This window comes from Eleutherodactylus coqui, chromosome 13 (assembly GCF_035609145.1).
Source record: "Eleutherodactylus coqui strain aEleCoq1 chromosome 13, aEleCoq1.hap1, whole genome shotgun sequence".
NCBI classification, from domain to species: Eukaryota; Metazoa; Chordata; class Amphibia; order Anura; family Eleutherodactylidae; genus Eleutherodactylus; species Eleutherodactylus coqui.
Window position 1 is genome coordinate 100277720 of NC_089849.1, and position 16741 is coordinate 100294460.

A 16741-nucleotide genomic window follows, 5' to 3' on the forward strand; every position below is an offset into this window, starting at 1 on the left:
TTATAAGGCCATCTATGCTCCTCTGGGAAATATGTAAATAGGAAGATGGAACAATACCTCTGCAGCACCACCTATTGGAAAGCAGCATTCCTGCAAGTCAGTGTTAGACTTTTTAAGCAAGTATTGGCTCACAATTCCCAGCTATTGTTACAAGGCTTGTTTAAAAAGTCTAACATTGACTCGCAGGAATACTGCCTTCCAATAGGTGGCGCTGCAGAGGTATTGTTCCATGTTTCCATTTGCACATTCCTATGTGAAACGCTTAAACGCAATGAGAAGTGAATGAACCAACAGTGATTTTTATGCCGACTGAAACTGAACGACAAACTAAAAGCAAACGATTTTCATTCGTCATTCAGTTGTTGGCTCATGTTTCGGCCTCATGTCCGAAGCCATCAGTGGAATCCGGCCCTGCCTGTGGCCGAGGACGCTGCTTACCCGTCCGGGTCTTTCTATTTTCTTCACTGCGGTTGTGTGCGGATACGCAGCCGCACATGAACAGTAGATTTTTTGTTTGTTTTTGGGGTTTTTTTTTAAGCTCCTGCTTCCCGCAGAATCTGCAGCTCCGTCCACAATTGTATTGCGGAGGGGCTGCGGATGGGATGGCTTTCATTAACCTTAATGGATGCCGTCTGTACGGGAACCCCACTGAAACAGAGCATGCTGCAATTTGTTTTTTGGACCAAAAGGTCCACAAATCATATCTGCATGCTTTAATTCAGGTGCAGACGACCATGTTTGCCTATGGGTGGCTTTATTGCAGATTCTGCATATCAGATCTGCCCATGGATAGTGAGCCTTGAACTGAACGATTGTCATTTAGTTTTGTTCGTTTGAACGATTTTTGTAACTATAGTCGGTCCATCTGAACACACCTTTAGATTTACATTGTACATTCATACAATGTAACAGACCTCCAGGTCAGGAGAGTGTGATTAGATACATTGTAGCAATCGCTCAGCAGGACTAGGTCGCCCATGAGTTTAGTATAGACAAAAACACTCTCAATTACCGACAGCAAAAAGAGATGTTAAAAATGGTAAGGCACAAAATCTGTTAGAAAGTAGAATTTTTTTTGTACCGTATGATGATTAACGCGGGCCGACAAATTGTCCAGATTCCATCGAGAATCTGAATTATTGGTCAGTGTAAAATCCTGCACCGACTGAACGACAAACAACAATTTGTTTGGCGTTAACTTTATGCAAGCCTAAAAACCTAAGAATCGTCCGATGTAAACGGGCAGTCATTGACCTATCAGCGACTGCCTGTTTACGGTAAATGGAGGCGGGTGCACCGGAACGATCATCGGCCCGCTTTGCCTCCATTCATTGAGCAATGATGCTTTTACACAGGAACAATCATTGCTGGGACAACTTATAGGGCATCTCCACCCAACAGGTCGTCCTGTGTAAAAGGGCCCTTACTCTTTATAGTAGTCCTTGGCCATACAACGTTACAGCAGATCTTGTTGCAATGTAAGCTATGCATAGCAGCAGGAGGGATTATGTGGTTCTGGTCTTTCCTATGCAGCATTGTACAGAATGACCAGAGGGGACCCCCGGCTCGTCCACATGACTCTGCCCTGTGTGTTTTCTTGGGTTATAAGTGAAATCCCCAGTCTTGGTTACTTTTTAAGCTTCTCATCCAGCTGCTGTCTATCGTTCTCCAGATCCATTATGGAGTCCTGGGCCAGCTTCAGGTCCCCCTCGAGTTTCCTCCTGGCCCGCTCGTTATCCATACGGACTTTCTTCTCCTGCTCCAATGAGCCTTGCAGCTACAGGAAAGGGTTAAGAGATATAATTCAGTGTCCAGCGGGGATCCTCTTACATCTAGCTTACCTCATCACTGAACACATATAGTTTACAGTACATCCAAGCATAGTCTCCATGTAGTAACGCTGCATCCCTCGCTTTACCCTTTTTTCACATCTAATGTTATACTCCAGTCACATCCAGAGCTGCACTCACAAGTCTGATCTAACAATGTGTCACATTCAGAGCGGTATTCATAATTTTGCTCTTACATCATGTGTCGTGTTTGCCAGTCACATGTAGAGATGGAGACAATACATTAAATTCCACTATGGATTTTTATATGGAACCATGGTAGATTTTTATGGATTTTTATGGATTTTATGGTGGTTTTAGTATAATTAATTCTTATCAAGATTAACTTTTATGAATTCTTCTATTTATATTCCCCTACCGTCTTTTATGTTATTAGCCTGTGTTTTACCTATTTAACATTGATTATCTTAGGCTATATATGCTATAAGTCCCACAGTTGTACGCTTCATATTATTAATATGCCCTCCTATTTAACTTCCATTTCCAGTTGTTAAAATTAGTTGATGATGCAAACGCTCTCCATGCTGAGACGCACGCGGGGAGCGCATTATGTAATCATTCTGCTGGCTATCTGCATTCCAGTGTGATGCACGGCTGCGGCACCTCCAATGACAGCGGGCAATGTACCTGGTATACTGCAAGGACGGGACGATATGTAAAGTTATGTACGTAGATATAAACTCAGTTGTCACTGACCAATGTATTTGCTTTGTACATCCTTGAGAGAGGGGATTTTTCTGTATATCCCAAAAACACATTGGTTTCTGAATAAACCTCTCCTACAGTAACATAGTAACATAGTTCGTAAGGCTGAATGAAGACAATGTTCATCTAGTCCAGCCTGTCTAGCCTCCTGTTTTGTTGATCCAGAGGAAGGCAAAAAATCCCAAGAGCAGAAGCCAATAGCCCTTTTGGGGAAAAAATTCCTTCCCGACTCCCTAATGGCAATCAGACTGTTCCCTGGATCAACCCCTAATAGTTCCTACCTGCCTGTATACCCGGATTAACAAATAACCTAAGATTTATATCCTATAATATCCTTCCTCTCCAGAAAGACATCTAGTCCCCTTTTAAACTCCTCTATGGATTTTGCCATCACCACATCCTCAGGCAGAGAGTTCCACAGTCTAGCTGCTCTAACAGTAAAGAATCCCTTTCTATGTTGGTGATGAAACCTACTTTCCTCTAATCGTAGCGGATGTCCTCTTGTTACCGTCGCAGTCCTGGGTATAAACAGATCCTGGAGAGATCCTTGTATTGTCCCCTCATGTACTTATACATGGTTATTTGGTCGCCTCTTAACCTTCTTTTTTCTAGAGTAAATAGTCCCAATTTTGATGCCTCTCTGGGTATTCCAGTCCCGTCATTCCATGTATTAGTTTAGTTGCGCTTCTTTGAATCCCCTCCAGTACTGTAACATCTTTCCTGAACACCAGTGTCCAGAACTGTACGCAGTATTCCATGTGAGGCCTGACAAGTGCCTTATATAATGGAAGGATAATGTTCTCATCCCTCGCCCCTATACCTCTTTTAATGTACCCCAAGACTTTATTTGCCTTTGCAGCAGCTGATTGGCATTGATTGCTCCAGTTTAGTCTATAGTCCACTAGTACCCCCAGGTCTTTTTCCATATCACTTTTCCCTAGCAGTACCCCATTAAGTATTCATTACTTTCTAAAGAGGAAGTCTATCTACATGAGATTCAGCGGATTCACCTGTTCCCCGTTTATGTACGTTTTTTCATTCTAACAATATTCATTTGATGTATTTCTAATTAGCCCCAGTACTGACTGAGCACCTGTATCTCCCAGTGTTATATCTACTGGTTGCCTGTATCTCCCACTGTTTTATCTACTTGTTGCCTGTATCTCCCACTGTTATATCTACTTGTTGTCTGTATCTCCTACTGTTATATCTACTTGTTGCCTGTATCTCCCACTGTTATATCTACTTGTTGCCTGTATCTCCCACTGTTATATCTACTTGTTGCCTGTATCTCCTACTGTTATATCTACTTGTTGCCTGTATCTCCCACTGTTATATCTACTTGGTTGAGGGTTAGCAGGATTGCTGGATTTTCCAGCTTTCTAGATCTGATGGAGTTGTAGCCGAGTATACAGTATCACCATGTTGAAATGTTAGGCAAATACAATAGTCCCATCAAAACTTTCGTGTTGACAAAGCCCCTCTAGGTCTGGGTTGAGTCTACGGTACCTCTGAATTGTTTGGGAGAACAAAGCTTGAAACAGTTGAAGTTAAAGAGAATGGAAAGTCAGAGTAGAGCAGTTGTGGGCTGCTTGCATGGTGGATTACTTGGACCTATATAAGGCCAGTTCAGCAATAATCTCCTGGGCTTACCATCTGACCGTTTAGGACCTAATTAACAATGCACCCTGTCCACAGTCCGTTTTGATGGATGCAACTTAAGCCCCATTTACACGCAATGATTATTGCTCAAAATTCGTTAAAATGATTGCTTTTGAGCGATAATCGTTGTGTGTAAATGCTACTATCCTGCACTTTTTGTTAGAATGATGATTTTTAGTTCAGCATAAAAGCCATCGTTCAGACCGCATGCTGGGAGCAGGAGATAACATTGTATTCTCTGTGCAGCCCTCACAGGCTGTTATCTACAGGGGAGCTACAGATTACATTGTTTTCTCTTAGCAGCCCTTGGTTGAACAATGGAGCTGATTACAGAGCTCAGACCTCCTTCAGAGTTCTGCAATAGCTCCTGGAGGCTCTTTTGCAGGCAAATGAAGCAGATAAAGTACTAATGGGCATAAGTGCCCATTAGTACTTATGTAAAATGATTGCTCAAAACTGTCATTCTCCTTATCTTTTGAACGAATTTTGAGCGACCATCTTGGTGTGTAAATGGGGCTTAATTCTTGAAGGAAGTAGTTGCTATTGGTGTTAAATCTTCAAAAGCCTCAGGACGGCTGTGAATGCGGAAGTTTCTGCCACAAGAGCGGTTTTCTACATCTTAAAGCAAATTATTTTCTAACATTATCTAAAAATTATATCTGTACTTTAAATTGATGTTTATAGACAGAGTTACACTTTAAAGTGTACTTTTCATTTTGGGTGACTTTTTCAGGATAGCTGGTGTGTGTGGCTACACAGTAGCAGTATTTCTGACTTATCATATAGCTTATTAAATGACTTGTATATGGCATGTATCACCAGTTTTCTCCTATGTAGGCTGTATCTCTAACTTTCAGTTTTCCCTGAGCTGGTGGGTAGAAACTATAACATTATAATGTCTCCATAAACCGCACACATAAGAAGAAGACATCCTACTCCCCTATCACTATCACTAGAGAAGAAGCAGCAGCATGGAAGACATTACACAGCAGAAGAGCTGTGAATGCAGCCCTGGGGCGAGAAAGAAAACGTACTGAAGAATTAAGCAGTAGCATCTCTGTGTGCCTTTCTCTCTCACGTTACAGTTGCTTCCTCACCCTCCTCTTCTCTCCATAGACTTCTATGAGCAGTATTCCTGATTATCTCAGTGAGTTGATAATCTATCTAAATTCTCAAAATGGATTTTCCAGTAAATTCAGAGTGAATGATCAGTGTAGGAGGGATGGGGGTAAAAGAAGAGGTGCTGCATGAATGGAGAAAAAGGCATTTCTGTCTAATAAGATCTATTACAAGGTTTCTTCTAGCCACTTGTACAATTGATTTATGCAGAGTTTGCCAAAAGTGCAGCGTGTATTTAAGGAGACCTTACAGCCTTTCCTAGTATGATGGTACAGGAGGGGGTTCTTTTTGCACTCACATCATCTAATTGCTGCTCCAGTTTGGTTTTCAGCTTGGTTAAGGCGTTGACCTTGTCTTCTTCAGCTTGAAGGTCATCCAAAGCCTGTTGATGAGCCTCCTGTAGGGCCTTCTTCTCCTTGGACAATTTGACGATGGTCTCATCCAGGGCGGCCATTTCTTCGGTCAGGTTTTTAACCTATAATAAAAGATGCCACATTGACATGGGCGGCTGGACATGTCTCTGTCTTGTAGGGATATCTCCTCCTGAGAAACCTACCTTGTTCTCAGTGGCATGTTTCTCCTTCTCAACTTTGGCCAATGTCAACTCAAGGTCATCAATGTCCTTTTTCAGTTCTGAGCACTCATCCTCTAGTTTCCGCTTCTTGGCTGTGAGTTCAGCATTGGACTCTTCCTCATCCTCCAGCCTTTCATTCAGTTCTTTGATCTTGGCCTCCAGTAGGATCTTACTCTTGATCAGCTGATCGCATCTCTCCTCTGCGTCTGTCAAGTTCTCTGTTTCCTGTAATTAAAAAAAAAAAAGAATTAATTGCCCCCATTACAGGGCTTGTAGTAGTTGTCACCCAGCAAATAAATCTGCACTGTAATTCTGTATATTCCCTGCTGTTCTGACTGTGTCAGTCCTTTTTGCAATTCCCGTATTCTATTCATGAACAAAGAGAGTCATGATGAATATGTGATGGAATACTACAATACACGAATTGGTAAGTCAGATGCATCCTCCCCCCAGAGGGCGCTGCAGACATATCCTCCCCCAGAGGGCGCTGCAGACATATCCTTCCCTTGAGAGCGCAGCGGACATATCCTCCCCCCAGAAAGCGCTGCAGACATATCCTCCTCCCAGAGTCCCCTGCAGACATATTCTTCCCTAGAGAGCGCAGTGGACATATCCTCCCCCAGAGGGCACTGCAGACATATCCTCCCCCCCAGAAGGCGCTGCCGACGGGTCCTCCCCCGGAGGGCGCTGCTGATACGTTCCCATACTTACAGACTGAACTTGCAGGTGCAGGTCATTCTTCTCCTGTAGAAGCTTCACCATCTTCTCCTCCAGCTCCTTCCTCTTTGCTTCAGATTTTGCCAGATTTTCCTTGGTCCTAGCAAATTCCTCCTTCATGGCCGCCATCTCCTTCTCGGTCTCTGCGCTCCTGAGAAGCGGCTTGATCTTGAAGTAAAGCTTCATCCATGGCCAGTGCTTGACATTCATGAATGCTCGGATGTTGTACTGAATAGAGAAGATGGCCTCCCTGAAGAGACAGAATTACAAGTGATTTAGGGTCTGAGTTCAAACTTTCCTATAGCTGCAGGGCTGAATTCCAGGCGGGACACAAAGGGCACAATGCGGCGGCCTCCACTAACCTGCCCCAGCGTACCTTCTCCAGATTGCTTCCTGACACAGAATGCAGCAGGAACCTGGACACTATATGGCGGCATTAATTGTATCCACTGCATGGCAGTGTTACTGGTGGGCTCTATTCGGCAGAGCTATTATTGGCACTAGATGTAATGGCTCATTCCTTGGGCATATTAGTATACCTGTTCATGAATACACAGCGTATTCACGGGCTGAAATACGCTGCAGCCCTGCATGTTCCTGCCTATTGGCAATCCTTTTTTTTGCGCGCGAATACGCAGCTTATTTACACGTGTAAAAAAAAAAAATGACCAAAATCCTATTGATTTTGTGCGTAAATACAGAGCATATACGCACGTTTCCTGCACATTTTGTGCATAATTACGAATGCCCATTGATTTTAATGGGCTCTTACGGTGCCAAATATGCACAAGATAGGACAAAGTGCGTATTTTTTTACGTGATTGCACAAAAAATACCCTCATGTGAACAAACCTATTTGAAGTGAATAGGTCCTATACATGGCTTATTACATGCGCAAAATATACACGCATAATACGCGGTGTATATATGCTCGTGTGAATGAGCACTAACAGTAATTATTGGGCACTATATGTTAGTATTATTATTGATGATTCTATAGCACTGAACTACATACGGTAATATTGATCACAGTATTAGTGAGTACAGTATGGCAATGTAATATATAGCACAGTATGTTGGTACTGCGGTGTATAGATCTGCATGGCATGGTAATTTGGGTGCCGTATGTTGGTATTATGGCATGTGGCACTGAATGTTGGTAATATGGAGTGTATGGCCCTGATATGCACACTGTATAAGTGAAATTATGATATCCAGCGATCTATGTCACTGCGCCACTGTATTCTTGGGCACTACTTGGGCATTTGGGCATAAAGAAATACACTACAATGTTTTGCTTGGGGTCTTCCAGGGCCCTTGATCCAGTGCTATATACCAAACGTAAGTATAGATGAGAGATTGCCCAGGAAACTAACGCTCTTCACCTCCTATCCAGCATCTTCTGGAACTCCTGTCTCATCAAAAATCCCCGGCATACAGCTTGTGTGCGGGTAATCAGCAGAGCGAGGCGATCATCCCTCATCTCTTCCAGGGTTCCCAGGAGACCAGCCTTAAAGAATACCTACAAGAGAAAAGTCCTCTAAGTATGCCCATAGTATATGCCACTATGGTTTAGGAAGCTGCAATCCACTGTAATAACACATGGTGACCAGTAGATGTCAGTATAACACAGTCCAGAGTGGTTAGACATACCAAGAACACAACTTGGACTGGCGGTATTTAAGGGTTACCTTGGTGTGCCCAAATTTATACTGAGTGTGATCAATGTCGATGGAGCTCAGGAGCTTCTCACAGGCTTTCTTGCTGTCTATGAACTGTCCCTCCGGGATGGCGCTGGCATTCAGAATTCGATATCTGCCCATATAAAAAATAACATATACACAAAAGACTCGGCATACTTCCTGTATGAAAACCCTGCAACCTGCCAAACAGAGTGGAAGATAACGGAACAATACAAGTAACTTGGAAAAGGGTGACTATTGATCAGGTGGATAGGATCTATTGCTCCCAGTTATCAGCCTGACATGAGGGAAGCCTACTGTAGAAAAGGTGAATTGGATCTATAGGTCCATTTAGACACACAGATGATCGCTCAAAAGATGGCTTTTGAGCGATCATTTTACATAATCTGCTAATTGGTACTAATGCCTATTAGTACCAATTAGCAGTGTGTGAGCCGCCAGGAGCTGTATTTATTCCTTTTGTTCTGCCGGCGGGGCTGACCGCTAAGAACAGCTGAGACAATGGAATCAGCGGTCCCCAGGAAGAACACAGCGTGCGGTCCTGCTTATCAGCTGTTCTGCTAAACATCAGTTTTCAAACTGGACTGAAAAGCATTGTTAGGCAGAAAACTGAAAGATGGGCACATTTACATGCAAAGATAATCGCTCAACAGATGGCTTTTGAGCGAATTGTGTGTGATGATTTTTGTGTTTAAATGGGCCTTATTACTTTGTTATCTGGCATTGCACACTGGTAAAGGTTCATTTATACACAAAGATGATTGCTCAAAATTTGTCAGAAACTGACAGCTTTGAGCAATCATTTTGCATTAGCTACTAATGATGTTAATTAGCTGCTAATGTCCATTAGCAGCTAATTAACAACATTTGCATGTTAATCAGCTGCCAGGAAATGTATTTACAGAACAGCGGGTGGTCTGTTCTTTAAATACATGTCCACTGTTCTGCCACTGGGCCGCTTGCTAATAACTATGTTATCAGCGCTCCCCGTTGAGAACTCAGCATGCGGTCCCTCTTATCAGGGACGATGGCTTTTATGCTGAGCTGAACTCAGGGATGGACGAAGAGCACACAGAAAAGGCCTATTTAGACACAACGATTATCGCTCAAAATTCGCTCAAAAGCCGTCTTTTAAGCGATAATCGTTGTGTAACTGCACTGACGACATGCAGTTTTCGTTAAGCAGTGGCTCATTGTTGGTTTTTCAGCATGCTGAAAGACAACCATGAGCCTTATCAGGGACTCACAGTGGGATACGGCTGATACTATTGTTTCAGCTGTATCCCGCTGCCTGATAACAGGCTGGGTATGAAGAACAGAGCGGTCCAGCTGCATTCTCCATACCCCGCACGGAGCGCTCGGCTGTATAACAGCCGGGCGCTCGGAGCAGGGAACAGCTGGATGCAGAAGACAAGTCGGCACACCCCGCTTGTCCTCTGCATCCTCCGCTGGCAGCGCAAGGTGATCACCCATCCTGATCGCTCATCTTGAGCTGTAAATAGCACAACGATAATATAATAATCGCTGTGTCTAAATGGGCTTTAAGTGCACAATGGGTGCACATTTACACACAAAGATGATTGCGCAAAAGTCGTTGTTTGGACGAATTTTAAACAATAATTGTGTGTAAATCGGCCTTTAGAGGCTGACAGTAGGACAGGGAAATAAACTCTACTGTTCCCTCGTAGTAGCTATTTTAGCCTCAGGAGAACCTGATCGTAAGATAGAAATGAGTCCTTCAGGTTGAACGCAGTATAAAAGCCCAATCTAGTTCACCTTTGTTTGAAATCTCCATAGAGGATGCGGTTTGGAAATCCTTTCCTGCAGATGCGGATCCCCTCCAGCACCCCGTTACATCTCAGCTGATGGAGGACAAGGTGGTGGTCCATTTCACCTGGGGGGCAGAGAAGATGATCAGTCACATTGGTTGCGATCCACGTATATAATGACAGGACAGACGGTCACGTTACCTGGGGTTTTAGTCTCGTTGGGGATTAGGCAGCGCACAAAATGAGGGTGTGTGGTCCGAAGGTTTGACATCAACTTGTTCAAGTTCTCCTGTAGATGATGGAGAATTAATTATAATAATACAATGGAATACAAATATAAGAACACTTCTTCCTGACAATTACAATAATATATTTTTTAAATATTTAATTCTTGCCTTTAGCTACTATGACAGCATCACAATCAGAGGGTCCACACAACCGGTAAAGGTCCTTCTACACAGGACAATTGTCGGGCGCTCCAGCTCCTAACAGTCGTCCCAGCAATGCTTGCTCCAGTGTCATATAGCAGCCATTATTGCTCAGTGAATGGAAGCCGAGCAGGCAGAAGGTCATTCCACCCGCCTCCCCTCACAGTAAATAGGCAGTCATTCATAGATTAACAACTGCTGTTTATACGGGCCGTTCGGGATTTGACTTTTATGCCTGCTGAAACTCAACGGCGAGTGATAAGCTAACAAATTATCATTCGTCATTCGGTTGATGGCAGCACTTACACTGAATGATTTTCGTTCAGATTTCCGCGATCGGAGCTATCACAATGTGTAATAGGCCCATAAGTCTCTGAGTACAGGTAAAGCAGTAAGTGTTACCTGCAATCCCATGGGTCAGGGACGCTATCTTAGGCTTCTTGCACATGAGCGCATATCGAGCCTTTTTCACGGCCGGCCAATATGCGTTGTGATCTGATGAGTTGGATTCCAATGCATCAGATCACATGGGCGTATTACTGAGACGTAAAAGCACCAGGCAAGGCCAATATAGCGCTGGGAATTTTTACGTTGGGCCCAAAAGATAGTCCTGGAACTATCTTTTGGGCCGGAATACGTCTGCCACAGCATGGCAGCAGCCGGAGGTGGGAGGGAGTTTAGCAGCTCTCCTCCCCTTCTTGCAGGCTCACTTCTCGTCTCCTCCCCAGTCATTTTGTACAATGGGAGGGGGTGGGGCGGAGCTAAGCGCTGGCCCGTCCTGGCTCCTCATCCCACATCCTCCAAATGATGGCTATGGACAAGGGGTGGGATGTGGGTGGAGCTAAGCTACCACCCCCTCCCCGCCTCTTGTCCATAGCCATCAATGGGAGGAGGCGAGGCGGGCCACCACTTAGGCCCACCCCTGCCCCGCCCCCTCCCATTGCAAAGAACAAGCGGGGAGGAGAGGACAGGTGAGCCTGCGATGGGGAGGGAGAGGAAATGGGCGACAACATGGTGAGCTTGGCGCATATGCACCAGGCTCCATGCCGTGTGAACGAGCACACAAACGTTAGATTTGTGCACCTGTTCATGAGCCGTGAAAACGCCAGCCAATATGCGCTCGTGTGAAAGAGGCCTTTGGGAGAGCACTTAAAAGGTGAATGAGTGAGGAGACTTATAAGGCCATGCATACTCCTCTGGATGATATGCAAGTAAGGGAGATGGAACAATACCTCTGCAGCGCCACCTATAGGAAGGCAGCATTCCTGCAAGTCAATATTAGACTCTTTATACAAGCCTTGCAATAACGACTGACAATTGAAAGCCAAACCAGAATCCATACACAGACAGCTGTTTCAGAGGGTGTTTGCCCCTTATCAGTGTACAGTAGGAGTCTGGCTTGGCAAGTGAAAGGCATGTGATGTGGGTCAGGAACACTATATTTTCTCCTTAGGCAGAGGATCTAGACTGTAAGTGAGGAGACTTATAAGGCCATTCATGCTCCTCTGGGTAATATGCAAATAAGGGAGATGGAACAATACCTCTTCAGCACCACCTACTGGAAGGCAGCATTCCTGCAAGTCAATGTCAGACTCTTTATACAAGCCTTGTAACAATGACTGGGAATTGTTCCATCTCCCTTATCTGCAGTCCTATGTAACACACAGTGATAAAACAGAACAAAATCTCACCCGGAAAAGAGCAGACACAGTCTGGAAGGAGGAGCCCTTCTTCTTTGCTCCCTTCTTGGCGGCTCCCCCTTCACCTGTAAGATAGAAGTAGCAGATAATAATTATTTTGAGAAACGGAAAAACTAAAAGCATGTTAGGCCTGCTTCACTCAGGGGACAAAATCGTACAAGAGTTGTGTGTTGCAAAAATATGAAGCTCATTCTTTTGAATGGAGTCAAGCACATGAGCAATTTTTAAAAAAATTTTTCCCCCTGCATGGCACCGCAATCCAATGATATGCGAGAAACAAATCGCAACATTTTCTATCTGGCTGCATGATCTCGCATCGAAGCCCCATTGATTTTTAGGGGTAAAGTAAAAAATACAATTCATGCAAGTATATTACAAATTGATGATACGAAGATAAGCTGTCAGGTGAGCAGAAGTCGTGTAAAAAGTAAGTGTTCATTTAAAAGGAATCTTCCCTTAGGAGAAACTGTCTGTTTATTACCTAATTCAGGGTGAAAGATGGGAATATTCCATTTGTGAACCCTGATCTCTCCATTTATTACATTGTTAGTATCCTACCTCCGTCCGTTCCAGAGTACGTGGCATAGAGGTTGGCCAAGATTTTCATAGAGGATTTCTGGTACAGTCCCACCACAGTCTCGTTCAGCGGGTCCTTGTTCTTCTCCAGCCAACCTTTGATGTTGTAATCCACAGTCCCAGCATAATGAATCAAAGAGAAGTGAGCCTCAGCTTTGCCTTTGGCTGGTTTGGGCTTCTGGAAGTTGCTGGACTTGCCGAGATGTTGATCATAAAGTTTGTTCTTGAAAGAAGTATCTGTTGCCTTGGGAAACATGCACTCCTCTTCAAGGATGGAGAAGATGCCCATTGGCTGTAGAAATACAGAAACAATATAACTACTATTATACTGCCTCACATATTCAAAAACATTACAACTATAATGGCACGCTCTAGGTTCAAGAATATATCTACTATAATACCGCTCCTATGTATAAGGATATAACTACTATAATACTGCCCCCTATGTACAAGGATATAACTACTATAATACTGCCTCTTAAGTACAAGAATATAACTACTATAATACTGCCTGTTATGTACAAGAATATAACTACTAGAATACTGCCTGTTATGTACAAGAATATAACTACTATAATACTGCCTCCTATGTACAAGAATATAACTACTATAATACTGCCTGTTATGTACAAGAATATAACTACTAGAATACTGCCCCCTATGTACAAGAATATAACTACTATAATACTGCTCCTATGTACAAGAATATAACTACTATAAAACTGCTCCTATGTACAAGAATATAACTACTATAATACTGCTCCCTATGTACAAGAATATAACTACTAGAATACTGCCCCCATGTACAAGAATATAACTACTATAATACTGTCCCCTATGTACAAGGATATAACTACTATAATATTGCCTCCTATGTACAAGAATGTAACTACTATAATACTGCCCCCTATGTACAAGAATATAACTACTATAATACTGCCTCCTATGTACAAGAATATAACTACTATAATACTGCCCTCTATGTACAAGAATATAACTACTATAATACTGCCCTCTATGTACAAGAATATAACTACTATAATACTGCCCCCTATGTACAAGAATATAACTACTGTAATACTGCCCCTATGTACAAGAATATAACTACTATAATACTGCTCCCTATGTAAAGAATATAACAACTATAATACTGCCCTCTATGTACGAGAATATAACTACTATAATACTGCCCCTATGTACAAGAATATAACTACTGTAATACTGCCCCCTATGTACAAGAATATAACAACTATAATACTGCCCTCTATGTACAAGAATATAACTACTATAATACTGCCCCTATGTACAAGACTATAACTACTATAATACTGCCCCCTATGTACAAGAATATAACTACTATAATACTGCCCCCTATGTACAAGAATATAACTACTATAATACTGCCCCCTATGTACCAGAATATAACTACTATAATACTGCCCCCTATGTACAAGAATATAACTACTATAATACTGCCCCCTATGTACAACAATATAACTACTATAATACTGCCCCCTATGTACAAGAATATAACTACTATAATACTGCCCCCTATGTACAAGAATATAACTACTATAATACTGCCTCCTATGTACAAGAATATAACTACTATAATACTGCTCCTATGTACAAGAATATAACTACTATAATACTGCCCCCTATGTACCAGAATATAACTACTATAATACTGCCTCCTATGTACAAGAATATAACTACTATAATACTGCTCCTATGTACAAGAATATAACTACTATAATACTGCTCCTATGTACCAGAATATAACTACTATAATACTGCCTCCTATATGCAAGAATATGTCTATTACCGGTATAACTCTACCCCTATGAATAAGAAAATACCTTCTCAATAAGCTCAATGCAGGCAGCCAAGTCCATGCCGAAGTCGATGAACGTCCACTCAATCCCTTCCTTCTTGTACTCCTCTTGCTCCAGTACAAACATGTGGTGGTTGAAGAACTGTTGCAGCTTCTCGTTGGTGAAGTTTATACACAGCTGTTCTAAGCTGTTGAACTACAAGTGACATATATTGATTACAATATGATAAAGGTGGTGCTGAACCTATCACTCAGGGCCCCCATGCTAGTACTACAGAGCCGAGGAGGTGGAGGGGCCCGGCACCGAACAACACAAATGCAAAGCCCTTAGCCCCGTTCCCAAATTCAACAAAGGTTAAGTTCAGAGCTCGCACACCCTGTTCTTGATGTCCCATCACTACAGAGTTGTGGCCTAGAGATTTATGAGCAGTTGGTCAAGGGATGACTGGAAGATCACATTTGGTTTTGCCACAATCTGCGCCTGTGTTTACAACCACTCTTATTTCCACAGCCTTGTCGTCATTGTCATAGCTTTGCCCTTTTGTCACAGCTATTGTCACAGCTCTGCCCTTATTAGTATGTGAGAGTTTTCGTACCAACCTCAAAGATTTCAAAACCAGCGATATCAAGGACTCCGATGAAATGTTGCCTGGGAAGTTTGGTATCAAGCTGCTGGTTTATGCGTGTGACCATCCATAGGAAGAGCTTCTCGTACACCGACTTGCCGAGGGCATTGACGTTATGGTGTACCTGTACAATACAGTAATGATCTGAGCAACTGGAAGCAGGAAGATGAGACTGAGGGCTGCAGGTTATTGTGTACTTACCTGCTCCACGGTTTGACCTTTGGTCACATATTCATTGCCCACTTTGACCCTGGGGTAGCAGAGAGCTTTCAGCAAGTCTGCAGAGTTTAAGCCGGTGAGGTATGCTGTTTTATCGGCAACTGGAGTGGAGACAATGAAGATGAGTGAGGCACTATGTAATTCCATAGAGTCCATCCCCACACGTGTAACACCCCTTTATTCTTTATAAGTATAAGGTGACCCCAATTGTAGCAGAAGAGCAGTGTGCTGATACAGTTATTTACTGAGTGCCGTCTTACCCCTCACCGGCAGGGGCATAACTATAGGGGAGGCAGGGGATGCAGTTGCACTTGGGCCCTGGAGCCTTAGGGGGCCCATAAGGCCTCTCCTGTCCACATAGGGAGCCCTGTACTATGAATAAAGCATCATAGTTGGGGGCCCTGTTACAGGTTTTGCTTGGGGCCCAGGAGCTTCAAGTTACATCTCTGCTCACCAGCGTGCACCAGAATAGGGCAACGTACATAGTGGGGAGAGTCAATACTGACATGTAACCACCTGGAAGAGGAGTAGATGGCGGGTGATGGAACTGATGATAGTGTTGTGCATTACAATGAGGCTGGCACCTTGGGCATGGCTATAGGTAGCACTTTAAAGACTATGCTGAGCATGGCACTATAAAGACTATGAAGAGCACTACAACCAGAGACATTGTGAGGGCTATTATGATGACTGCCATAGTATTCGAATGAAAGTATAATCAGGATTGGTCTAGAATGTGTGTCCACAGTCTTCAAGGATGGGGCTTATGCTGAAAACATTTGGTACCTCCCACTCTCCCGTCCTGATTCTTGGGTGGGATAAAACAATCATGGACATCAAACTTGACTGATCTAACATGAACCTATTGGCTGGATGTTCAGCATGTATGTAGAGGTCTGTCCCATCGAGTATCCTTGTTCCTATTCTCTTGGTAAGCCAGTGGTTCTATAAGGAACTGAGCCTTATTTAGATTGGACCTGAAGGTGATAAAATGGTCCAACCCTGTCCAGGACTCACCTTCAGTCCCATCAGGCTCTGCCTGCTCCTCTCTTGGCTTTTGCTTAAACTTCATGACTCCATAATGCATAACTGCGCCTGTTAACTTGTAAATTCCGACTTTCTCCTCAGGACTGAAGCCCAAGATATCAATCGCATTCTGCAACCATACAGAAAAAGACACATTTTAAAAAATGCCGTAATAACGCCTACACAATTATTCAGTCCTATCTAAACTAGCGTTGAATTCAATAAAAAACGCA

General features: G+C 43.2%; 1 protein-coding gene across 1 annotated transcript in view; it reads right to left on the reverse strand.

Annotated features, from left to right (window-relative positions):
- LOC136588599 (myosin-3) overlaps nt 1–16741 on the reverse strand; it is a 53614-nt gene that overhangs the window by 25122 nt on the left and 11751 nt on the right. The window contains exons 11-24 of the mRNA XM_066587947.1: nt 16500–16638; nt 15465–15583; nt 15238–15387; nt 14663–14833; nt 12786–13095; nt 12219–12292; nt 10301–10388; nt 10107–10224; nt 8319–8442; nt 8013–8149; nt 6622–6877; nt 5893–6135; nt 5635–5811; nt 1632–1777 (exon numbers count right to left, since the gene is read on the reverse strand). Coding sequence (XP_066444044.1) covers nt 1632–1777; nt 5635–5811; nt 5893–6135; nt 6622–6877; nt 8013–8149; nt 8319–8442; nt 10107–10224; nt 10301–10388; nt 12219–12292; nt 12786–13095; nt 14663–14833; nt 15238–15387; nt 15465–15583; nt 16500–16638 — 2252 coding nt within the window. The remainder of the gene's footprint in view (nt 1–1631; nt 1778–5634; nt 5812–5892; nt 6136–6621; nt 6878–8012; nt 8150–8318; nt 8443–10106; nt 10225–10300; nt 10389–12218; nt 12293–12785; nt 13096–14662; nt 14834–15237; nt 15388–15464; nt 15584–16499; nt 16639–16741) is intronic.